The following is a 25,868-nucleotide window of genomic DNA, read 5'->3' as shown; positions in this document are numbered from 1 at the left end:
TGTATGGAGGCTAGAGGTCAACCTTGGGTATTGTTCCTCAGGAGCTATTTACCTCAGTTTTTTTCCATCAGGGTCTCTCACAGAACCTAGACTTCACCAATTTAACTAGGCTGACTGGTCAGCAAGTTCCCGGGATCCTCCTGGCTCTGCCCTCCCTGCACTGGGACTCCAGGATGTGCTAACCATGCCTAGTTTTTTTCCCAAGGGTACCGTGTGTGTGTGTGTGTGTGTGTGTGTGTGTGTCTCAGGTCCTCATGCTTCCTCAGCGACACTTTCCTAATTGTGCGGCCCTCCCAGCCATGGCCTCGCTTTCAAGCAGCACCCACAATCTATTGACACTTTTATCTCTCTGAGCTTAACAGTGGCATTTTCTGTTTTCATTTCTCCAAGAAAAATCTAACTCCAACTCGCATTCAGATTTTGCCAGTACATATTAACAATACAGATAACTTCTGGGACCTCAAAATGCGTGGGGTTTGCTCACCACCAAAAAGCAAGCCTTTCTGAAGTGGATGCCAACTGAGTGTCTTCTGGTTAGTTTAGTTCTGACACTGTATACCTGGAGATACATCAGAGCCCGTGGGTTGAAGGTTCAATTCCCATGATCCCCACTCCGTCTACTTTAGATGTTTTTACCCATGCTTCTGACCATGAGATATGAATCAGAATGCTCACCCCCTACACTTGCTTAATTTGTTTGAATGTCTCACAGGTCTCAGGGCAAATGCACTTAGTGACTTTGGGTACAGATGATGCCAGGCATAGTGGGAGGTGTGGGAAGAGAGCAGAGCTTCCGTGTCCTCCCTGGAACCCCCACATGTTGAGCTAGCTGGAAGTGCAGCAAACCTTGACCTTTGGAGTTTTTCTGAAGACTTCATTGCAAATTCCTGCTTGATAGGAGGCTGATGAGGGAAATCCAACAAAGCCTGTCTGTTCAGGTTCTCCTCAGCCTTTGTAGCCACCCTCTCTCCAGGTTCTGGGGCAAGATTGCTCTGGAGAGAACAGGGTCTTCTGATCCAACATGAGACAAGGTAGATCAAAGGAGGTAGGTTGAGCCAGAATCCACGGTCTGTTATCTTAATGTCCTAGAATAAGAACATGCTGTGTGCCAGATCTGATGTCAAGCACGCATGAGGCTCACATTATGGTTTCTGCTCTCTTCACACCTCCTCCCCTGTACCAGTTCCTTGAAGTCTCATGACCCAAGCTTTTGATCCAGGTTCAGGAGACACTTGTTTTTGACATTCTACCACATCTGTTGACGAGAGATCATCTTTTTAAAAATTAGAAGAAAAATTATGTGTATGGGTGTTTTGGTGCCCACAGAAGCCTGAAAATGGCATCAGATTCCATGAACCTAGAATCACAGGTGGCTACGAACTGGCCATGTGCATGCTGGGAATTGAATCTGTGTCCCCTGGAAGAGCATTTAGTGCTTTTAAGCACGGAGTCGTCACTTCTGCCTTATAAGACATCTTTTGAGTGTATACCTAGGGGACGTTTTTAATTCTCTGCTCCTCTTCCTTCAGCTTACCATCACCTGCAGCCTTTCCATCACTCTCTATTCCCATACCTTTCCTAGCACAGAGTTTTCTATATAGTAATAGCAGCAATGGTAAACTCATTAAGGTTCAAGCCAAGGCAGGTTCACTACCTGAAACCTTCTAAGGCTTCCCATTGCACTAAAAAAACAAAAACAAAACAAAACAACAACAACAAAAAACCTAGCATCTTTTGCCAAAATAGCCTACAAAAGTCCACTAGTCCCTGCCTACCCTTCTTATTTCATCTCATGCCAATCTCCCGTATGTTTAGGCTTTGTGTCCTGGGATCCTACATTCCTATCCCAGGGCTTTGACACACATGCCCATGTCCCTCTGGAATGTTGTTTTTCTTGGTCCCTTCTCTCCTTATCAACTTAATTTCTTAAAGAGATGCTTGTCCCACCACCCCTCCCCTCATTCTCTTCTTCAGGTTTTGTTTTTTATGAATGATTGAAGAGGATTTATTAATTCCATTTTGATTGCTTAGCTCTGAGGGCAGATGGTGGTGAGCAAGCTATTCAGTCTTGTACCTTGTCCCCCGCCCCAAGAGTGGGGAAGGAAGAATGGTGACACTTGGTAGACATTCAGGATATTCAACTGGAACTTTTCCCCCTTGTAAAGCCCTTATCCTTTGGGTGTGAGCATCAGGGCACTTTCCTATGAACTCTATAGCACTTTGTGTGGTCAGTTTTCCCATAGCACACGAAACCTACAACTAGGTTGTTATTCGTCTTCTCTACAAGACTGGTGAACAGGTTCATAGAAGCATATCTTCCTCATTTCTAAGTCCTCAACTTCTAGAACAGTTCCAGGATCACAACAGACAACATTAATACAAATGATGAATGAATGAAGTTATTCTTCTGTTAAAAGATGACTTGGGGCTGGGAAGATAGCTCAGTGCTTGTGTGATACAAGATGACTTGTATCCTATCACTGAATTCCGCAAGGGAGGTGGAGACCCAACTCCTGAGAGACATTCTCTAACTTTCACATGAACTCTGTGGCATGTGTCCTTGCATACACCCACATACATATATACATATATACACAAAATTAATAAAAAATTAAAAGATAACTTAGTTAAAAGCACAGGACAACTGAGAGTTGGTTGTCAGTCATTTCTTTAAGGACAGAAGGCAAGGTAGTGTGTTTTTGGAGATGAAAATCTGATTCCCTTTCTGAGGCAGAATACTCATTTATTACAGAAGGAGAATATTTTGGGGACACAAGTTGTCAAATTCTATAAGGATAAAGCAAACATTCCTTTTGCAAATAGATTTTGGAGGAAGGAGATGCTCAAGTTCTGTGCAAAACTACATGAAAAGTAGTTTGCTTGTGAGTGGAGTTCCAATTCTACACATTGCTTCTTTCTGAAAGAAAGGTTTCCTCTTTGAGGGTGCTTGTGGAATGAAGCTAAGGTCTAAGGAGAGAGACAACATGCGACCACTGAACAGAACCAGGAGCTAAGGGAAGAAGTGGATTGGCTCACAGTGTCCCTGACAAGATCCAGTTTCCACTTCCTGTCGGCCTTGGCATTTGATACTCTACCATTTTTCCAAATCATCCATGAGTTTTTGATGAATATTATGATTTCATTTGTGTTTTGACTCAGCCACACTCTAGGAATGTGACTGGAACTTTTTCAGTGCATTCCGTCACTTACAAAATGGAAATAAATACACAGCATTTTATACACGTGCAGAATTCTGAAATTAAATTATTATATACTTTGGAAAATTGATTATTTAAACATTTTTATTACATTTATTTATTTATTTGTGGGTGGGGGACATGTGGAGGTTAGATGACATGTTTGTGGGATTGATTCTTTCCTGCTGTCATGTGAGTCTCAAGGACCAAACTCAGGTCATTAGGATTACCCACTGACCTATCTTGCTGGCTCTGGATACTTAGATATTTTTATATCTTCCTTTTGAAGGTTTATTTTTAAGTGTGTGTGTGTGTGTGTGTGTGTGTGTGTGTGAGAGAGAGAGAGAGAGAGAGAGAGAGAGAGGGAGGGAGGGAGGGAGGGAGGGAGGGAGGAGAGATTTGCACACATGAGTGCAGTACTCATAAAGACCAGGAGAGGACACAGGATCCGGAACTAGAGTTAAAGGCTCTTATGAGTTGCCAAACTTGGATCTTCTGCAAGAGTGGTACGAACTCTTAAACTCTTAGCCATCTTTTCAATCCTTTGTGGTCCATATCCAAGTTTAGCATTGCTTTTCCTCTTGATTAGAAAGCATGTTTTATATAAACAGGTTAATTCTATGACAAATGTGCATACAGAAAATGTACTTATTTTATTATTCTACACAAGTCCTTTAAATTTTTATTTGGAAAGGGTATCAGTATTTATTCTATGGGCCCATTTTTTTGGTGCTAATAGTATACTTTAAAAGCTGTTTCATATTTCAATATTCCTTATATTATTATTAGAATTAAAGCTATGCATTGGGACTGGAGAGGCACCTAGCAGTTAAGGGCTCATACATCTCTTGCAAAAGACCTGACTTGGAATCATGGTTCCCATGGTAGGCAGCTCACAACTATCTGTAATTCCTGCGCTAGGTAATCTGACACCTTCTTCTGGCTTCCATAGGCATGTGGATGCACACACGCGATTAGACAATATAATACATCTTCAAACAAAACAAAACAGCAACAACTACAGCAAAAAAACCCTATGTCTTTAAGTTACGTGTGATTCATGTTTGTATATTCTGTGAAGTGTGATTCTAGAGTTTTTACACTGACTTTTCCCCCTTCATATTTATTTTAAAAATATGTTGCCCCTTAAAAAATACAGATTTGCTTTGTAAGGTGGTGCATATTGCATGAGGTCATGTGTAGGAAAGTACAGTTATGTGAAGCCTTTTATATGTGTGCATACCTTATCTACGTCACTAGCATTCTGTTTCTTCATTGCTAAGGGCATGCCAGTTTGTAGGATGTTTGATTTTTGTTATCATTTCTACTTCATTCACCTTTGTCATTTATTTATTATCTATCTATCTATCTATCTATCTATCTATCTATCTATCTATCTATCATCTATCTATCATCTCTCTCTCTCTCTCTCTCCCTCTCCTTTGCACTCATTATCATTTTGTTTGTTTTAAAGATGTAAGGTAAGTTGGTTTGGAGAACTGAGAAAGCATTTTCTTTTGTGGGAGAATAAAAGCCTCATTTTCTGCAGCCACCGTTCCTCCCCCTTTTCTGCAGCCACTGCTCCTCCTCCTTGTTTGGATTACATGACAGATCCTGATTCTTGGAGCTATGGTTGTCATATTGAGACCTTGCTGATAAAATACTGACTTGTGGGGCTGGAGAGATGGCTCAGTGGTTAAGAGCATTGCCTGCTCTTCCAAAGGTCATGAGTTCAATTCCCGGCAACCACATGGTGGCTCACAACCATCTGTAATGAGGTCTGCTGCCCTCTTCTGGTCTGCAAACACACACAGACAGAATATTGTATACATAATAAATAAATAAATAAATAAATAAATAAATAAATAAATAAATAAATAAATAAATAAAAGGTGACTGAACTTGAAAGAACCTGGGTCTTATTGACATAATAGAATTTCTGTACGAGCCCAGAATTGCATCTCTTCACTAGTGCTCAAGGATGCTTCCTAATCAGGTGCTGTACTTACACGCGCCTATGTGGAGGTGCACACGTGAACGTGCTTCCTTGAGGTGCTTTTGTATCCTAGGAAAGAATTTGAGAGTTGAAAGTTAGGAATAGGCCAAAGGTGTGGAACGCATCATTAATTCCAGCACTTGGGAGGCAGAGGCAGGCAGATTTCAATGGCTTTGAGCTCAACATGGTCTACTTAGTGAGTTGCAGGCCAGCCAGATCTGCCTGAGACCTTGTCTAAAAACTAAAAGCTAGGAAGAACTGACTGAGTCAGTAGAATGAGTTGTCACCTGCTTTTTTCCTACGATAAGCACAATGTCACTAAACATACAAATTGAAAGGACTCAATAAAATGATTCCAGAGAAAGCACTTTTAGCTGAACAAGGGATTTGTGCATGTATCGTGTTGTTAGATAGCCTGCAATTCCTGGACTGCAATGTCTGTGTGTTGGGGTGGGAGAGGTGAATGTACGCAGGTAAAAAGGACTTTGGTGAACTGTGTTTTTGTGAACAACGCCGTTCCCTTCTCCTCTTAAGTAATTTTTACTGAAATACGCCCCAAAGTCTTATGCTTTTCCTTCAATGTCCGGTGCCCTCTGGCTTCGCATTTTCCACACTTTGAGCGAGACCCATTGTCTCATTTACCTAGTCCTCATCTTGACTGTCCCCGTCAGAAATAGACAAATCTCGTTCCCTGTCTCCTTGCACCCCCTCCTTAACTGGCACTCATCACCCCAGTGGGTGCTTGAGTGTGCCAGTGGGCAGCTCCGGACTTTAACGGGAGCCTCAAGCTGACAGGAGGACTGGGAATTTGAAGGGTCGTGGTATGAGGTCAAGTAAGGTGCTTGTCTTCTTCGTGCTTCTGAGAGGCCCCAGCTGGGACTGATGGTCAGGTGACAACTACTTTCCGCTCTACAAGTTTGGACTCCGTTGATGTCCACCATGCTTGGTGACTTCACTCCTGGCCAGGAGAGGGTTGTTGACTCAGAACATTTGAAGCTTCTCTTCCTCACATAGCAAAAATGGTTGCTGCTGCTGCTGCTGCTGCTGCTGAGAATGCTCTGTATCAGTGGTCCCAAGTGGGCTCACCCAGGGGCTGGGGTTTAAGTCTATCTACTCGGTTGAGTATTTCTACCAAAGGGAAGTTGTTTTTGGTTTAATTTTGTTTTGGAGGCTTTTTTGTTTATTTTGGGTTTTTGTTGTTGTTGGTTTTTATTTTATTTTATTTTATTGAGGCAGGACCTCTTTTCATAATCCTGGCTGCTTGGAACTCACCACGCAGACTAGACTGAGCTTGAACTCACAGTGATACATCTGCCTCTGCCTCTCGAGTTCTGGGATTAAAGGTGTGAGTTATATGAGTTTAATTTCAGACACTGAAGAAGTTCAACAACAAAGCCATGTTCAAAACAGTGACCGTGAGCCTTCGGATTTGAAAAACGTTCCTCCAGGTTCCTAATCTTGGCCCTTGCCAAACCTAAAAGTAGACATCTCCCTTCTTTTTGTTCTCTTCTGTGTGCCAAGATCTAAGGTCAATGCATCAATAAAAGCAGTAGAGCCAAGTTAGCAAGGACTCTGAGCCCGGCAGCCATGCCAGCCCATCCATTTTTAACCATGTTCGACCTACAAGCTAGGACGGTGTCCTATAGTTTGCTGTAATGGTATAATTCTATTATTTGGTGACTGCTTACTGAGTGCCAATTATTAACTAACTTTAACAGCTCCCAAGAGACCAAACTTGGATTCAAGCAATGCCTGATATCAGCACCCCTGCTTCCCCCGGTTTTTAATGAACCTTTTCTCATTTTCTGGTCTCTAGATAATAAAGCTAAAGATAGACTTCTACGTTTTGAAGTTCGTTACACCCCTCAAAAAATGTGAGAGAATGCAGCCAGCCTCCTCAGGAAGATTAGGAGGGCAGTAAGATAACGCAGCCACCTCCAGGCTGATATCTGAGCCCTGCTTTCTACACGGTCAAGCTTTTCGGAGGCAGCCAGCCTATGGCTTGTATCAAACTCTATATTTAGGAAGAACAACTGTGAGCTATGACAGGAATTCTCTTTAACACTTAGCCTTAAACCGAGTTCCCCTCTAGCCCCAAGCCAGGAGCGGCTCTCAGGACCGGAGAGACACAGAGCACTCCAGCTATTCCAGCCACCTGAAAAGCACTGGAATTGAGATCGCAGCTCAGACGACACCGGGAGTCCCTTCTACCCTCTAAAGAGCTTTGTGTTTTGCACCTGACTGCCTGGGACTGTCCTTAGGCAGTAAACAAATCCAGAGAGCAGGTAAGCAGAAGGACCCAGCGTTGGCTCTTAGCTTTCTAGAGGAAATTTCTTCAATCCCTCATAACTTTGTAGTTTGCTAAGTACTGGATGTAGCTTCTTTGTCAATTGCCCACTCACTGGTGGTCACCCTGATTCTATAAAGTAAATGTGTGTGTGTGTACGTGTGTGTGCATGTGCGTATGTATTGAACTAAAGGGGTTTTCATTGACAGGCATGTTAAGAAAATGTTCACAATCCAGATATGATAACTGTGACCTTGAGGCTTTGCTGGGTAGTGTTACAGTCAGCTGCAGACTGCTAACAGGCTCTGAGAATTAATCAGAACTGTGGGCAGAGGAAATCTGGAATGTTAGCTTTTTGTGTGTTTGTTTGCCAAATGAAAACCACTGTGAAAGGGTTAGACAGTGCAAGTTTAGAATCCTTTCCTCTTTTCCTTAAATGCCGGCCTTGGTCTCAACAACAAACTTGTGTAGACAGAATCATCCTTTCGAGAGCTTTGCTTTCGTCCCTGTTTTCCTGTACCCGGCAGGGTAGAGGGCAGCACTCAGTGTCCTTATCTCCGTGGGCACCAGATTCCAAGGTACGGAACTGCCGACTCTCTCTTCCCTCCCAGCATAGTGAAGTGGTCAGAGCATCGTTCTCCCCCCTCCTTGGGAATTCTTTTTAGCTTCAGGATAGAAGATAAATCCCTTTGAGATAGAGCTTTACTCATTTCCCTGACCTTTCAAAAGAACATACACAGCTCTTCTTTCCAAACAGCGATTGATATTCCCCTTAATCTCTTCTTGTGAAATTAGTGATATTAATGTTCACCAGTTTTAAAAAGTTGAAGGGTTTTATTTAGAAGCTAGATATTAGGTGCTGTCCAATCAAAAGCAAATGGTGTGGGGGGGTCTAGCATCCATGACTCAGCGAACAGACCACTAAAAGTTCCCACAGACTGTCAGGAAAACTTACCTGTGTCCAGTTGGCAAGCCTCACCAGCTTATTAAAGTCAATATATGCCTTGTCAAACTCGCAGTGTTTCAAATGTTTAGCCAGATCCAGGAGACGGACATAGCAAGTGCCTGTTGTAAAGAGGACCTATTTGGATAAGAAGCACTGGCCCTGAAGTGGGTGGTGGTGGGCTGAGTTTAGAGGGCATCGCTTGCCATTCCCATCCATGCAAGGAGCATGCGGATGTCGAGGGAAGGTGCACTCCACTCCGCATTCTGATGGAGGTGAATGCTCGACCAGGGAAACAGCCAGGGAACACTGTCTATTTTTATTCCCCCCCTCTGCTTTGCCCTGGTTTCACTGCAAATAATGAGGACAGCAGGAGCTGCTGCTGAACTGATTTATACAAATATTCTCTAGCCTGATGGTGAGAAATGAGAGCAAGAAGCGAACTGACTTTCTGGAGATGTCTCTACCGAAGAGGGACAAAGACATTAAGAAGAGATGCACACACAAATGAGAATATACCAAAGCTGGAGAGGGGAGACAAGGTTCATGCGTCTGTTAGGCTCCGAGCGTCCCAGGAAATATTGCAATCCAGTAGTTAGTGCAAACTGTCAGTGAAAAAAAATAAGTCACAGACAAAAATCAATGTAATCTAAGTAAAGCCACTCATTGTTCGCTGCCTTGCATTTCAACTTAATACTGTAATCACATAAAGGCATTTCCTAATCCTCACGATTTAAATGAATATACAGTAACTTAAACAAAAAAACAAAACAATGTTGCCAGGTGGTGGCGCAAGTCTTTAATCCCAGCACTTGGGAGGCAGAGGCAGACAGATCTCTGTGAGTTCGAGGCCAGCCTGGTCTACAGAGTGAGTTATAGAACAGCCAAGGCTACACAGTAAAACCCTGTCTCAAAAATATGTTAATTCAAGTCTAATTGTGTTGTACACATAGTGACCACTGGTCAGGCCCTTAAAGTCTTAGAATAATTATTATTTTTGCATTATTTTTCTTAACTTTTGGCCAAGTGGAAACATCAAAAATGAAGCTATTCTAAGCATATCATTTTGGGTTTGAGTTGTGTACCCTAGAATGAACGACAAATTAGAATGTTCTTCACGTCTCTTTGATGCTGAATGGAAGGTAGCAGTCAACTTAAAACTGATCATAGAGAAAACGATCCTTGATAGTTCAATCTGTTGTTCTTACTTAATTTTTAACTTGATTAAAATCGGTTTTTCCTGGACCCTTATTGTGGAAGAAATACCTATATCCTAGCAAAACATTTAGATGAAACTTTAAAAGTGCTGTTGTTTTCCGGATCATATCTCCCCAAACTATATATTGCCATACAATAATTGTAGATATTTGAAAAATAAAAATACAATTATTTATCTTCATAGCATAGAAGCTAAGATCTAAAATAAAAACACCTGCATTTTTGGCAAAGTTCTCTGGTCATTCATTTCTATGTTGAAGAGTATCCTTCGCTTCTTCTCTATACTTAAGGCTGCAGAAGAGCGTAACACCCAGAAGTCATCAGCTGTGGCCATTGGCAACAATGCAACAACACACAGTCACACCATGCTTCAGCGTTCAGGAAGCCTTGCTGGAGGCATTGCTTCCCATAAACTGTGAAGGAGGACCATTTTAAGGAAGAAGAAATATGTCTAGAAACATTGAATGACATTGCCCAAGCTTCAAGTGCCTTGTGTGAAGCAATAGTACTGCTTCCTGTGTTCATTCAGCCACATGTTAGCACATACATATGCATAGCTCCCAGCAGATAGGATTCAGTTAATTCACTTAAGCTTTGGAACAGAGAATGTTTTGAATTCAATGAGTTTTTAACTTTTTACTTGGTCTAGTTGATTTTTAACAGACAGTTATAAAAAACCAGCCAGAACTGGGTTCACTGTTATTCTTTGTTCTTTTGGCTCCAGCAAAACATAGCCCACATTCCTAGATGGGCTTTGGTTCCAGTGCTCAAAGTTAGGTCTCACATGTTTAAAGAAAGTTGGGGAATGCAGGGCGGTGGTGGCACGTGCCTTTAATCCTAGCAGTCGGGAGGCAGAGGCAGGTGGATCTCTGTGAGTTTGAGGCAAGCCTGGTCTACAGAGCAAGTTCCAGGATAGCTAGGGCTGTTACACAGAGAAACCGTATCTAGAAAAAAGAAAAAAGGAAGAAGAAATAAAATAAATAAACAAATAAATAAATAAATAAATAGGGGGAAGAAAGCACTTCTACATTTGTGAGGTCCAATATGTAGTTCTACTGAAAGAAGACAGTTCTAGAGCATTCTGATTTCTAGAACCTAGGCTTTAGGCTTGCTGGGGATGTTAGGAAGGATACATGTGAGGATTAAACAACTCAGTTCTTCAGAGGGTCTCCAGGAGAAGAGACATTTCTACAGCCGAGAGAGGGCATTTGGAAGTGGAGACATCTTTGAGTAGCCTACCGAGAATACCTGCTCCTGGGGCACTGAGTAGCTGCCCTGGTAACGATGAGTACAGATCAAAAGTTCAGTTTCGAACCGAGAGCCTCTGAGGCCGAACAAAGGTGTTTTATTCCCACCACCTCTTCGGTTTGCTGTTCTTGGCAGAAGGTCAAGAGGGCAGGGAAAGAGATGATAGGCCTTTTCAAGTTTCTGATCACCTATCATTTGCATCAGGGCAAGGCTTCTCAGTATATCTCCTTCTGAATGATTTATCAAGGTGCGCTAGTGTTCGCTCTCCCTGAGGCATTGGGAAGGAGAGTCTCCAAGTAACTGCAGAAACTGAGACTGAAAGAATATATGGCCAGTGAAAGGGGCAACTGCTCAGTTGAATCATGAGTTAAAACTCTAATTTATCAAGACCTTGAATCTGAAGGCTGCCACCTCTAACAGTGTCTTATTTTTTTTTTTTTTTTTTAGGGATAAGATCTTGTGAATATGTCGAAACAGCCAGTTTCCAACGTCAGAGCCATCCAGGTAAGTAGGTATATTTATGTATTACCATCAACTTTGTGGCTTCTGGTCTGATTCCTTAACAAGTCACACCAACTGCGACTGTTCATCTCTAACTGATTATTAACTTTAAGAAGAAAAGGAAATTCCCCTTTATAAGACTTAGGGGGCAGAATTGACAAAGGGCTATAAGACTGGTAAGGTATAACTAAGAGTTGGAGCTACTTTTGATTGCTCTGAATTGTAAGACAATCTGAGTTTATAAATGAGAATTGCATTCTGCAAAAGGTACTAGCTTCCCAATATCTTATTCTATCCTTTATGATAGACCCCAGAAGGCTCCAAAATAACAAGGCATAGAAAACACTACTTAATACTACTAAAATAAGGATATATAGCTATTACAGGTTAATTAAAATATATTATGCTTGTCTATATGGGATTTTTATATGTTCATTGATAGAGAATAGAGTATCAAATTTTCATTTTTATAATCAACTGATCTACAGATCTAACAATAGGTCACAGTATGCTTGACTCATTTGTTTCAAATATATCTTTTGGAGCGGGAGGTTTGGCTCAGTAGTAGAGCACACAAATAGTATGTGTAAGGCTCTGAATTCAATTCCCATGTACTAATAACATGAAACAAATCTTTCTTTAAACAATAACCTTTTAAAGCCAAGTGTTCTTCTAAAATCTTGTGAGTTTAAGTTTCTATGTTATTAATTTTCCCCATGCCATTCGAACAAACTCTTGGGTTGCTTAAACTGCCTTAAGTGTCATCCACAAAGAGGACACAGAGAAGCAGGCATTTTGAAATGTAGATACAATATGAAAATAACTTCCAGGATTTGTTTTCACTCAAGACTTAATCTGCTATTTCTTTCGAGGGCTCTGAGTTTGACTCTCAAATAGCTCCCACCCTGAGACTCTGGGCACAATACTCTACTGTCAAATTCTGTTTGCCTTTTGTCAGCACAGAATCTAGCTGTGCCTCCTCTGAAGAAACCTCTCTTCCCTTCCTGGACTTTGCTGAATGCTACCAGGCCTGCGATGGCTCCTGAGTATTGTAATTCTAATGCACCAAACACAGCATAAACACAATCGGGAAAGGCTGACTGAGCTTTGAAGCGGCAGTGAACGTTTGGCCAGGCTGAGAACAGGTCGTTGAAGGTTTGAGAAATCCTAGTGTACAGCAGTGAAGGGTACTGGAGAGACAGACCATCACTGGTCATGCCTAATGCATCCCCCTAAACTGATGGAGTTCCTGAGTGGCAGGATGTATACCAGTGTCTGGAAACCTGTCACTGAGCAAGCTCAAGGAGGGGCTTGCGTGTGTGGCAAGGACTGCCTTCCACTTGTTGACATCCAACATTTTGGTAGCTCTGTCTAGTGAGTTTTTCATATATGCTGACAATGCCAGTGGGCATCGCTTTGTTGCCTGGACCTGTGAACCTTGAACCTTTGAATCTTCTCTTTTACATGGTATTCAAATTGTAGCACGGACTCTGAAACAGCCCGCAGACCTGAATCCATCTTGTGCTGTTGCAGAAACACGGACAAGGACTTTCTGCTCTTTTACCCCTCTGGACCTCCATTTCCAACCTGTGAAATGGAGCTAATAGAATAGTAGTTCTGTTTAGGAGTTAACAAACAAGACCCTAAAAACACCATAGTAAGCTGTCATTGGGAACAGCCACTATTCTATTTCTGATCGCAACAGTAGCTGGTAGCAGAGTTTTGATCACTGCACTCCAAGCTCTTGAAGTGCTACACAGAAATTTCCCTTTTTATTTTTCAAAACACTATCAAGCTCCTTCTCATCCTTTCCTTTTAAATCTGAAAGTGTATTGATTTTTCTTCCTTAGTGCCCTCTGGCTCACACCAATCTTTGCTGAAAATTCACTAGCATTTTATTTACTAAATTTGACCTTGATGTATTTTAAGGTCTGAAACATTTAAAAAGCTCCTATTGACCCTTTTCTATGGCTTTTATTATGCTGCATTAAAGAAAATCCATCCACTTTACCAACAAGGGCAATCAGTGGTTCCTTACGGCTGTGATGTTGTCCCTCTCCGTATATTCGGTATTTCACTGAAAGACCTATTTTAATGCTCTTTCAGATGAAAGATTTTTTGTTGTGGCTAAATAGTGTCGCACTATCTGATATTTTTCTATCATCTTCACATTAACCTTAAACTGGCACATAAAAACCAAATATGAAAGTGGTGACACAATACAAAATGGTTCATAGTAGAAATATTGCATTGTGATTTTCTCTGGCGCAAACACAAAAACTGATGAGAAAACACTCTGATTGTGTAAATATCATCGGATGCTCTTAGATGGTCTAATCAATATGCTTTGGTCACTTCAAATTCTTTAAAAATTACTTTATTTTTATGTGTGTGGATGCTTTGCCTGGGTGTATGTATGGGCACAACATGTACCTGGTGCCCAGTGCCCACAGAACCCGGAAGAGGGAGTCACACCCACCATGTGAGTACTGGGAATGGAACCTGAGTCTTCTGAAAGAGCAGCCCGTCTAGTGTAACTTTTTTTTTTTTTTTTTGGTTTTTCGAGACAGGGTTTCTCTGTAGCTTTGGAGTCTGTCCTGGAACTAGCTCTTGTAGACCAGGCTGGTCTCGAACTCACAGAGATCCGCCTGCCTCTGCCTCCCAAGTGCTGGGATTAAAGGCGTGCGCCACCACCGCCCGGCTAGTGTAACTTTTTTATTATACTTATCTCCAATCTATTCAAGTGCCATTTTCAGGGGGCATAGTATGCACCCGGAGGAGGGTGCACAACAATGGGTTGATACCTCACTGCTGTACTTGCTAAGCTCCTAGCCTGCAGTACTTACTAACTACATGACTTTAGGCAAATAGTTTATCCTCTTCGTCCTTCATCTTTTGGTTTATCTGTTAATGGAGTGAGTTGCAGGACATGTTTTACAGTGTTTCTGCAAGTATGAAATGAATTTAATACACATAGATGCTAGCCTAGAACGATAGTATTGCTTAATAAATGGTTGTGACACTTAATAAATGGCTATTACGATCAGTCATCATCATCACTATCTATTTTTATCAATTACCAAAGTGTATGCCATAGGATACCCTAACTTTCATGGGGTATTGATAATTTGATTAAGGATTTCCATAACTGGTTGGGCAGTGGTGGCACACGCCTTTAATCCCAGTATTCTGGAGGCAGAGGCAGGCAGATCTCTGAGTTTGAGACCAGCCTGGTCTACAGAGTGAAATTCAGGGCAGCCAGGGCTACACAGAGAAATCCTTTCTCAAAAAACCAAACCAAACCAACCAACCAAACAATAAAAGGAGTTTTCATAACTGTTTGGGAAACTTTTTCAGAGTTTATTACTTCTTAACAGCATCTAATTCTTCTCATGAAGATAGTGTTCTCTGAGCATTTTCAACTTTTCACTGAGCTGTCTTGCAGAACAGTGATTTACAGTGTAAATTTCTAATAGCTTAGATTGAGATCTCTATTTCATCTGGGCTGACTGACCGGAGCCACTTTGAACTGCTTCTCATAGGCAGGCAATTTTAAGAGTATGGCAGAAAATATAGAGTCAAGTAGTTAACAAACCTCTGTGACTTTAAGTGTCCTTGGTTTACTTTCCCATGGAAATAGGAACAAATACTACTACATAACAGGACTGTTATAATGAATAAGCTAGACACTTTATGACAAATCCCTGACTTCTCATACACACACCCGTTTAAAGATGCGTCTTCTGTCTATGCATTGTAAGGAACTCCATTTCCCCCAATGTGCCAGAGTAACAGGGAGGTTGGACTTCGGTTCATCCTGACAGAAGGTAGGTTATCTTTTGGGCGCCACTCTGTTGTAATATGTGCTGCGGGGCTGCGTCTCCGGCACCCGGCCGCCAGCATGGCTAGCTTATGCCCCGAAATAATTGCACGGAAACTGTATTCTTTTAATCACTGCCTGGCCCATTAGTTCCAGCCTCTTATTGGCTAGCTCTTACATACTGATCTAACCCATTTCTAATATTCTGTGTAGCCCCACGAGCTGGCTTACCAGGGAGGATCTTAACCTGCGTCTGTCTGGAGTGGGAGAATCATGGCGACTCCTCACTCGGCTTCTTTCTCCCAGCATTCTGTTCTGTCTACTCCGCCTACCTAATTTTCTGTCCTATTAAAGGGGCCAAGGCAGTTTCTTTATTACTTAACCAATGAAACAACAGATAGAAAGATGACCCACCTCCATCATTTTCATGTTTGCTGAAGATGACCATTAAACTATCCCTCATTGCATTAAGTCTCAGCTAATGGCATCAAAACATTTTGAAGAAGCCAGTTGACTTTTCCCAAGACTACAGAGAACTCTTCAAGGCGTTTGTAAAGTTCTCTATTAGATATTGGCAAAACGTTTTCTAGAAGGGACCAGATAGACAGTAAAATATATTAGACTTTGAACTGTTTGGTCGGCTTCAACTGTCATGTTTGCTCTTATTCCCTGAAGCAGTTACAGGGCCCTAAGTGTATGAATGTGTCTGTCTCCTGATCCTTGTTTAAAATTGAAGTGGGGGGTTGCATTTGTCCTGTGGATTGCAATTTGACAATCCCATTGTTGATTGTAACGGAGCTGCAACCAAGGCGACATCAGCACACTCTGTACACTGGGTCTGTTCCCTTCAGTTGAAGGGATGTGACATGACAGGTGGTAGGGAAAGTTAGAACTGCTGAGAAATCTAATGCCGTCAGCCATCTGTGCAGTGGCTTTCTCTAATGAGACCAAATGATACCACAACCATTGGCTGCCTCTTCTGGCCCTTCTGAGCACACCAATTTTGGGAGTCCTCACAGGCCTCTCCAGAGCTTCAGCTCACACAGAACCAGTCATCTCTGGGTTGACATTGATCCATTCTTTCTAATACTTGTTCTCTCCCTTGAGATCTAAGTATGTCATGACTGACTAGAAACGTGTCTGATGCCCTGGTTGTGGCTGTGCTACGTGATTTGACTAGAATGGTCCTCATGGTTTGTAACTAGAAGATGTTGTGCCAAATGACCTTTAAGAGCCTGACCAGTCTCTAATAGCCCGTGAATCTCTTGTGAATAGCTTTTAGGGCTTAGCTTTTGTATGACAACATTAGTTACAGCGATTCAACAGCTGTGTACCCGCTGCAGTGCAGTGTAACTTTCATACATCACCTTTTAGGATTGGAAAAACTAACTCATGTCCCTAGGATTACCTAGGCTGAGTCACACGACTCAGTCATTCACTGTGATCCTAAGATTCGGTGTCCTATGGTCTTATTGCTAATTTTCTCCACCCTTTATATAGAGATGAATGACTATGGACCATTTCAAGGATAAAACCACAAGTGCCAAGCTCACCTGAGATGACTTATGCTTTTCTCTTAAAGAATTCAACTCACATTCATAAATGCTGTCTTCGGAATGAAGATGCTGATAGCCACTTAAAATCATATTAAAAGCAACTTGGTTTGAAGTGAAAAGCACAAAGCAAAATAATTCCATGATGAATGTGGTCTTGAAATATAAGCAGGTATGGCCACTGTGATGCCTCTGGCTTAATTGACTCAATCAAGCTTCATGTGGTCCTAAATCTAAGCCCTTTATCACAGATTCAAAGGAATGATTGTCTGAGCCCTGCCTTGTTAGGGACGTGTGGTACCTTATTATGGGAAAGGTTCCCTTGTTATGCATTCCACATGCAGAATGGAATATTTCCACACCACACATTTTAATACTTCTTTATTTTACCCACCCGTTATCATAGCTCTCTTACTCTCTATAGCCCAGGGCATTAAGGCTCCGTGGAAGCAGAAAGCAGCTTCTGTCAAAGCAAAGACTGTGTATAGACAGGTCTTGTAGACTGTTTTTCCTGGGTTGGATTTCCAGTTTAAGAAAAGGATTCCAAGTGTATGTCAGTCCTTACTACAAAGGAGCAGACTACCAACCTGCATGGCTGGTCAGCTAATCATTGATTAAGCTCAAAATCTTAACAAGGACACATACTTTCCTTCATATTTTCTTTAAGTTTAAAACAAAAAGTTGATTTTCATTTGATGTTTGTTTTACTCTTGAGGCAAGCCCTTTTCTTTGATCATAGATCTACTGTTTCTTTCTCACATAAACCACTCAAACACACGGTTTATGATTTCCAATGCTGGTTTCTTTAAAGTGTAGCTAGAACTTGAATATAGCAGTCTAACTCTCAAGTGGGTTTGGTGTTTCTCCAGCCAATGCTCTCTGATACTTTGATGAAGGCTCCAACATTGTGACATGAGGCAAGTAGTCATACCCTGACTACAAGATGTCATGTTTTGAAATACAGCCCGCTTCCCCGAGCACTTCTGCACATTGTCTTCAATGTACATTCTTGAAAGCTGCTTTACCATGGATGATGAGATTACCGTTGAGTCACTCAGGAAAATATTGAAGAGAACAAGAAATGTTGAGACAGAGTGTTTAGGTGGAGACCTTGCAGAATGAAACAGCACGGCTGTGGGGGAGTTTCTCGAAACTGTTGAGTGGGAAAGTTTGGTGTTTTGAATCGATTCCACATTTCAAAAGTCCCTAGGCCTTTCTGTATTCTACAGCTGTAGAATTTTATTTTAAAGCCTATCGGTTGTCTTCTAGTTGGTAGAGGTGGGTTTCTTCTCTCCTCTTAGTTTAGGCTAATATAGCAAAAAAAAAAAAAAAAAAAAAACCAAAAAAAAAAAAAACCAAAAAAAAAAACCAAAAAACCCCCCCCTCATTTTCTAGTCTAAAAGCACACTTCTTTCTGCACATCTTCAGCAAAGATGCCATAAACCTCACAGTGCCATGTTGTACTTCATTGAGAGAAGGCCAAAGCCTGAGAACAGGACAGAGCCAAAAGAAATTCTGAAATATCTAAACCGACAGGATTTTCTGTCTGCCGCAGGAAAATGGCATGCAGGAGGCCACTAATACTGGCAGGACGTGCTGGGCCATTTGAAAGCAAAAGATAGAAGCAGTGAGTGTGGGAGTCCTTGCAAACACACAATGTTCAGATAAATCACAGTAGTTTCTGTAAATGAGCTAGTGAGCGGGGGACGAGAAAGGAGGGGTAGATAGATCAGTGGCCGTGGAATGAGGTTTAGTAGAAATTGCCAGAATCCTGTGAGCAGCAGCTATCAAGATCTAACCCACTGGGGAAAGAAGATGTCAACCCACTGTAAGTCATGACTCAGGGGGGAATATTGTTTCCAGAATCCTCCTGGCTCAAAGCCTAGAGTCAAGGAAGGAGAACAATACAAATAATTAAGGGAGTGGTGGAATTAACTTACAGGGAATTCTTTCTACTTTTCTTCACCTGGTGAGATCAAGGGCAGTATTAATTTCACATCAGATAGGTCTTATATCAGGAAACAGTATCCTGCTCTAGCCAGAATGACCTGTTAGATTTTTTTCCATTCCCAATTTGTAGAATGTAACCAATTATGTATGGCTTGGGAAGGTGATGACCCAGGTCTGCTGCATCAGGGACATATTTCAAGATATGTGACATGCATAAACTTCAGAAAGGAACAAGAAATAAGAGTAGTAAGCTTGGAGGTGGTGGTACACACCTTTAGTCCCAGCTCTCTGAGTTTGAGGCCAGCCTGGTCTACAGAGCAAGTTCCAGCACAGCCAGGACCACACATGAGCAACTCTGTTTCGAAAAACAAAACAAACAAACAAACAAAAAAGAAATAAAAGTCGCATTGCAAAAGGAAACAAAAATCCCAAGGACCCTCTGTCTTTCTATTTATAGAGATTGTACATAAATTCACATCTTAATATTCATTTTAGTTTATTCATATCAAGCCTTTTCTGTGTTTTTTGTTCTATTATAAAAAACTATAGATAGCCAGGTGGTGGTGGTGCACGCCTTTAATTCCAGCACTTGGGATGCAGGGGCAAGTGAATCTCTGAGTTCAAGGCTAGCCTGGTCTACATTGTGAGTTCCAGAACAGTCAGGGCTACAGAGAGTAAACCCTGTCTCAAGAAACAAAACAAAAAAAAGTATAGCTTACAGTGGCAGCATGGGTTTTGACATCACTGTGGTCCAGGTGGCAGAACAGGTCATCCACATCAGTGTGCTCCTCCTCCCTGTGGTAGAGTTGCCCACAAATATCAACATGGCTTCAGACTGTAGTACAGATCACAGACATCTGTGTGAGCTTTGGTGGTAGCATGGTCACATAAAACAATACAGACCTGGCCACAGTAAGACCAGGGGTCCATGGTCCTACTGCATCTGGGGTCTGTGTTGATACCCGTGGCCTGTGTTATCACTGAAAGCCAACAAGATGTCCATGATCTATGCTGCAGCTTGAAGGCAAATTGATTGTCCATGGTCCCTGGCTGCATCTGAAGGCCTTGTCTGGGTCCATGGCCCTGGTGCAACCATGAGCCCTGTTTGTGATCTGTGCTGACACCAGAAATAGTGTGGAGGCCATGATTCATGCTTTGACAATGATATCGATGAGTGCAGATGCTCAGAGGAGAAATAAGGACATGGATGACTTCCGTGACAATCCCTTCCTCTACCCGAACCTCCCCCTCTCCGCCCACACCAACAAAGGAAATAGTAATAGCCTAAATAGGAAGCCATGGAAGAGAACTCATAAAAACTGATAGGAACAACTCAGTTCTATTTAAGGGGAAGGCCACTGAGAGTTTGACCATGGTCCAGTGGGTATATATCTAACATAAACTGGACATTTTTATGCTGGGGGAAGGTCACAAGGATGGGAGGAGGTATGAGCAGGGACGTACTGTAAAGCAAATGTGATGGGGATATATGATGTGAAATCCCCAAAAGAATCAATAAAAATATTATGTTGAAAAAATTAAAAAGTTCAAAAAAGTATAGCTTGCATTATACACAATTTGAAGAGCAAACACCACACCCAATTTGCAGATGGAAGTACTGAGTGATTGAAAAGGTATTTTATTTATATTTAGACATAGAGCAGGGCAGTGAAAAGGCAAGAATATGACCCAATTTTCTGGATGACAGAAATAAAAAAAAATGATCTATAGGTCTACATTTTCACACCAAATTCAAGTTATAAGGATTTTTTTTCCCTCTGGCTCTAATGTAGCCTATAATTTGTCACTCACATATCACTGCCCTACAATTATAATAATGAAGCCTCTTTAATTATCTTATTACTAGTGTAGTGCATGGCACAGTTGACAAAGCACTCCTCTTACACTCCCTTATTGATACACAGGGATGATTGGATGCTCAACATGGTTTCAGGCTGCTTTCATTCCCATCAATATTGCTGTTCTCAAAACCCATTTAGGTTCCTGATTTCTTGAGTGATGCTTTCAAGAAGAAAAAGTGTCATGTCACCAAGTTAATGGCTCATTTTTTAATGCAGCTTTTGGTTTGGCATCTATTCTAGAAGTATGCCTTTTGTGTTCTCCTTTTCAAAGGTCACTCTCAGAGTACGCCTGTGATTTTAGAGCTGGTTAGAGCTAACTTTAGCCAAGGGAAAAGAACTCTTGGGAGACTAGATTGGTACAGCGGAAAGGTTAACTCGAAGAGTTTGCTTTGGCAATCTGGCCTTTGTTTGTTGTACTGTTTATGTGATCTTGATCATAAACTCTAAACTCTTTGAGGTTTAATCTGTTTATCAGTCAAACAAAGATGATGATCTTTTTTTAAAAAATAAGAATATCAGCTTTTATTAAATTCTATTATACCTTCTCTGGCCACTAGAACATTTATTTCTTAAAGAAAGACCAGTTTTATCATCTTCAATGCACTGTCTATGTTCCATAATTCAAAAAATTATTATATTTGTCAAAGATGCACCAGTTCTCTCTTTTGCATTTTATCCATTTAGCCATACAGCATCAATGCAATGGTATTTCAAAATAAAAGCTGATGATCTTAACTTTACAAGGCTGAGTGTTGTGAAGAAAAGGTTATGAACCCTCCTTGTCTGCCTGTTTTGTATTTAACTTTTCATTAGGTAATATGTGTTTTAATTTTTTGAAATTCAAATGTAATTACATAACTTCCCTCCTTTCCTCTCCTCTCTCCAACCTTTGATCCCCCTCAAATCCATGGCGTTTGTTCTTTAATTGCTGTTGTTGCATATCTATAAATATATAAATATAGCTGGTTGAGTCCAGTTTAGTGTTGCTTGTATATATATATATAGTTTCAGGGCTGACCAGTTGGTATCACATAACCAACTAGGGGGCTCATTCTTAGGGAAGACTATTTCCTCCAGTCTCAACATTTCTTACTTGTCTGTAGTCCTTTGTCTAAGGCTGGGACTCTGAGATTTCCCTTTCAGTATTAGCATGGCTATTGGTGTTCTCTTTCTTTAGGTCTTCTTTAGGCAGCCATATTGCTGAGGTATCCTGGACGAAGCTTCCCTGCCATTTCTAGGAGACACAACCTAACAGCAGATTACCTGGTCCTTTGACTCTTACAAACTTTCTTCACCCTCCTTTGTGATGTCTGAGCCTTAGGTGCAAGCGTTGTATTGTAGATGTATCTGTAAGAACTGGACACCCTATGATCAGTTGTCCTCTGCGTTTTGACTACTTGTGCTTTTCTGTAATGGCCTCTGTCTGTGGCAAAGAGAAGCTTCTTTGATGAATACTATCTCGTATTTTAGATATCGCTGCATTGTTTTACTTGAAGGGAGGGTTCTATGGTTAAAAATCACGAAGAAGCCCATTATTTCTACTACAAATGTGGATACAGAGGTGCAGGACAGCTGTTTCTTTTTCAGCTAGAAAGAATCTATAGCAACTACCAGCTCTGCTTCACTCTTAGAAACCACCTATGGAAGGGCTACAAGAGGTTCTAGAATTAATCTTCAAATAAGAAAATGATGTCACTTTATAACATCACCTTTGCATGTTTCCTTTCTGAAAACTACATTTGATTATATGACTTAAATGACTTAAAAACCAAATCTTCCAGAAACAGGATTTTAACTACTAGGAAGGTACCTACTATAGATTCATAATAAACGGGTTGAATGGGGTACTCTAAATAAACTCTTTTTTCAGGATAGGGGAGTTGAGGGTCTTTCTTTGTAGCCAGCATGGTTCCAAACTCACAATCCTTTTGACTCAGCCACCAAGTGCTAGGATTTCAGGCCTGTGCCACCACACATGGCTCTAACTGAAATTTTAATTTATTAATCTTCTCTCAAGTAGTCATTGACTTGACCCTTTTCTTCTTTCATCCACGTTGTAGCGGAGGGCGTAGTCTGTTGGTCTAATATAGATCATCATCTCCTAGTCTGTTCACATTGTTTTGGTCTTATTTCAAGCCTGTTGTATGTCATTCAACCTAAATAATGTCAAAGGTGAAATACTGTTCCTTAATTTTATTCAGTTTTGACTCTTTGTGGTGCTGGATCTAACTGAGAGTCTCAGGCGTCCTAAGTGGGCATTATCGCTGAGACACATCCCTAGTGAATAGCATTAATTTATGTCCTCCCAAGAAACAAAGGAATTGTGCCAATTGAAATTCTGAGATGACCTGGAGAGATGATGCCTTCCTGAAATTCCAATTATTGGAGAAGCTGAAGCTGAAGGATCACTTGAGTGTAGGAGTTTGAGGCTAGCCTGGGCCACAGAGTAAAATTATGATCTCTTGAGATTGATAAACTTTTGCTCCATATTTTCCAGGCCATAAGATCCATCTTTCACTCCATCTTATGTGTCTCTCTTATGATACATGATGATAAAAAATACTTCTTGGAATCAAAATGATGCACCGTTCTTGCTACTTGCCGCTAACACTTTGCAATTTGTTTCCTTTCTGTGGGATAAGCTAGAATAATCTAGCACGAGGGAGAGTTTGCAAGCCTGCTCTCCTTGGAGGCCACATCATGTGAGCAATGACACTGGCTATTTCCTCTGCTATAGGTTAATCATTACTCTGGCAAGAGACCATACACCAGGTGCCTCCAAATGTTCTGCTTCTTTTCATTTGGGGTGGTACCCAAATCATCCACTGTGTCAAAAGTCAGCAAACACATTTTGCTTCTTTTGCTTCGGCATCATTTTCACTCATATCAAAATGAAATTTAACCTTTTAAAGCCCATATATCCAATTACTTCTAAAGCAACATTTTATCTGCAGTGGAAAAGTACAGTCTAGTTTTTAAAACTGTTTAAAACATGTTTTATTTGAGTGATACCACTGTTTGAAGACATTTTTGGTATGTGTTAAATCTTTTCACCTTTTGATGTCTGGAGAAATGGGGTAAAATTTAAATTTACATACTATCTTCTCAAGTTCAAATTACTGTGTCAACATATTCTTATGTATTTTAGTGTTTGAAGTAGTTCATGTTTACAAGAAGGTATTTTATGCTTGCCACTGAAGGAGATTAGTATTTTATTTCAATAAAGGGTAATAATTGAATTTTTATTAAAAAAAGGAAATTGATTTTATAGCTCTGTTCTTTTTCTTTACTGTCCCACACATGATAGTGTTGGGGAGAAGCTAGAAGAACATCAACTCAGAGGCCTGAGGTGCTACCAGAACAGTGCCAGGATGCTACAGGAAGGAGGTAGAGCCTTAGGAAATGTGAAAGCATCCTCATCACTGTACATATAAAGGAAACTGATGAAGGACTAAATGTGGTATCTCTTCTGTGGATGCTCTTTGCCACTTTGCTATCATTATGTGCAAATTCCTCATCACTAAAAAGGGAAAAATAATATGCGCCACAGGAGGGCAACGGCCAGAACAGACTGTCTTCAAAAACTCTTCCATCCAGTAAGGAATTATAAAATCACTGCAGAGATACAAGGATGAATACAGGAATGTGTAATAAATGGAAGGGAAATTTTCTGTTGCATATTTCTGTGCTGTTGTTACAGCAATTTTCCTTAGATAAAAAGCATTGAGGATGTACTTTTCAGAAGCGTTTTCCTCACGATGATTGCTGTCTTAGAATGTCATTGTAATTTCTTCCTATTCTTAAGCTAAATTTCCCATTTCCTCTTTTAGGCAAATATCAATATTCCAATGGGAGCCTTCCGACCAGGAGCTGGTCAGCCCCCCAGAAGGAAAGAGTGCACTCCTGAAGCAGAGGAGGTGAGGAAGATAGCTAACAGAGACAAGCAAGGCCTGGTTCTTTCAGAGTCTTCCCAGAGGCGAGGTTTCTCAGTTAGCAGGGACATTCTGGGCCTCCTTTCCATTTCAGCCAGTGCAAAGTGTCTGACAAAGTTATTTGAAGATGCCAAGCTTGACTTCAGTTGCTGACTGATTTTGTACACAGGTGCTTCGGGGTTAGTGCTAGTCACTTGCTTGGTAAGTTTTTGCTCAGGGTCTATGATTAAACAGAGCAGACTGTGTGTGGTGTGGCTTCTGAGGGGAGATTAACCTCAATGAGAGCCCAGTAAGAAAGTGCATTAAGTTACTTTCAAGTTCAGTCATCTTGATCTTCCTTTGAAAAGAAGGCTTTCCACGGGAATCTGTCTAGTCTCCCTCCTTGTATTTCCCTATTCTCTACTCCCTGCTCAATTCAGATACCATGCAATAGAGATGAAAATGAACAAATGCAGCAAGCAGAAACAAGTGCCCTCCTGAGGGAGGTGGGATTAAAGGTTTAGATAATTTCGTTAGTACAAAAATCAGGGCATTTTAAAGGGTAAGGATTTTTATGGCTTTTATATCTGGCCCACTGTCTCAAACTTTCCTAAAATGATATGCATTTTCCTGATTATGATCTTACCTCCTCGGCTTTAGCCTCTGATTAAGAGATTTTTTTTTTTGTGAGTAAGAAGGGGGAGTATTTGAATAGATAGGATTACCAAATTTTGAAATTTCAGCTACTAATTCTGTCTGGGACTTGGGTCAAGTGTATGAGTTTGTGTTAGTCAAACAGGGTCTCCTCCATCCCTCAGAGGGTTGCTGTCAGGAAGGAGTGAGTGGAATAATGGACACAGTATAATCTGGTAGGTAATTGATAAATAAGCAGTTCTTTAGAAATCGCCCTGGTTATCCAATGTTAATGAAAGACTCCAGAGCTCCTCTTCTGCTTTTACGAGAGAGAGGCATGGGGAGTTTGAAGGGATGGCCATGGCACTCTGCCCTTGCCTCCATTAATTTGCTATTGGAAATTTTTTCTTCCTCACCTTCCTTTTAAGCTCTCTGTCACTATGACAACAAATAGTCAGAAAGTAGCTTGGTCCTTTTCTCCGTGAAACTGGCTGATACCACAGCTGTGCGGGGCTCAGGTCTTCTCTTCCATCAGTGGAGCAGGCAGCGTTGGGTTTTTCCCTGCACAACACGAACCTCTCAGTTAGGACGCTAGGGAAGCACTTGTCTATTAGTCTGTTCTTGTCCCTAATTTGATGGTTTGGACACACTGTATAAAACTACCAAGGGCCTATATAATTTGGTTTGTGACAATACGCTTTCTAAGCACTTATGTGTTCAAATGACTGGTTGATATTCCTCCCAGGGTA

The 25,868-nt window shown here is 41.2% G+C and overlaps 1 protein-coding gene across 1 annotated transcript in view; it reads left to right on the top strand.

Moving 5' to 3' along the window:
- Positions 1–7,162: 7,162 nt before the first annotated feature.
- Positions 7,163–25,868, top strand: part of Smpx (small muscle protein X-linked) — a 48,494-nt gene continuing 29,788 nt past the window's right edge. Inside the window, exons 1-3 of the mRNA XM_057760164.1 lie at positions 7,163–7,478; positions 11,337–11,393; positions 24,406–24,492. Coding sequence (XP_057616147.1) covers positions 11,355–11,393; positions 24,406–24,492 — 126 coding nt within the window. The 5' untranslated portion in view covers positions 7,163–7,478; positions 11,337–11,354. The remainder of the gene's footprint in view (positions 7,479–11,336; positions 11,394–24,405; positions 24,493–25,868) is intronic.

The sequence above is a fragment of the Chionomys nivalis genome, chromosome X (assembly GCF_950005125.1).
Source record: "Chionomys nivalis chromosome X, mChiNiv1.1, whole genome shotgun sequence".
Lineage (NCBI taxonomy): Eukaryota > Metazoa > Chordata > Mammalia > Rodentia > Cricetidae > Chionomys > Chionomys nivalis.
The sequence above is the reverse complement of the archived record's forward strand: the minus strand, read 5'-3'. Positions and strand labels throughout refer to the sequence as shown.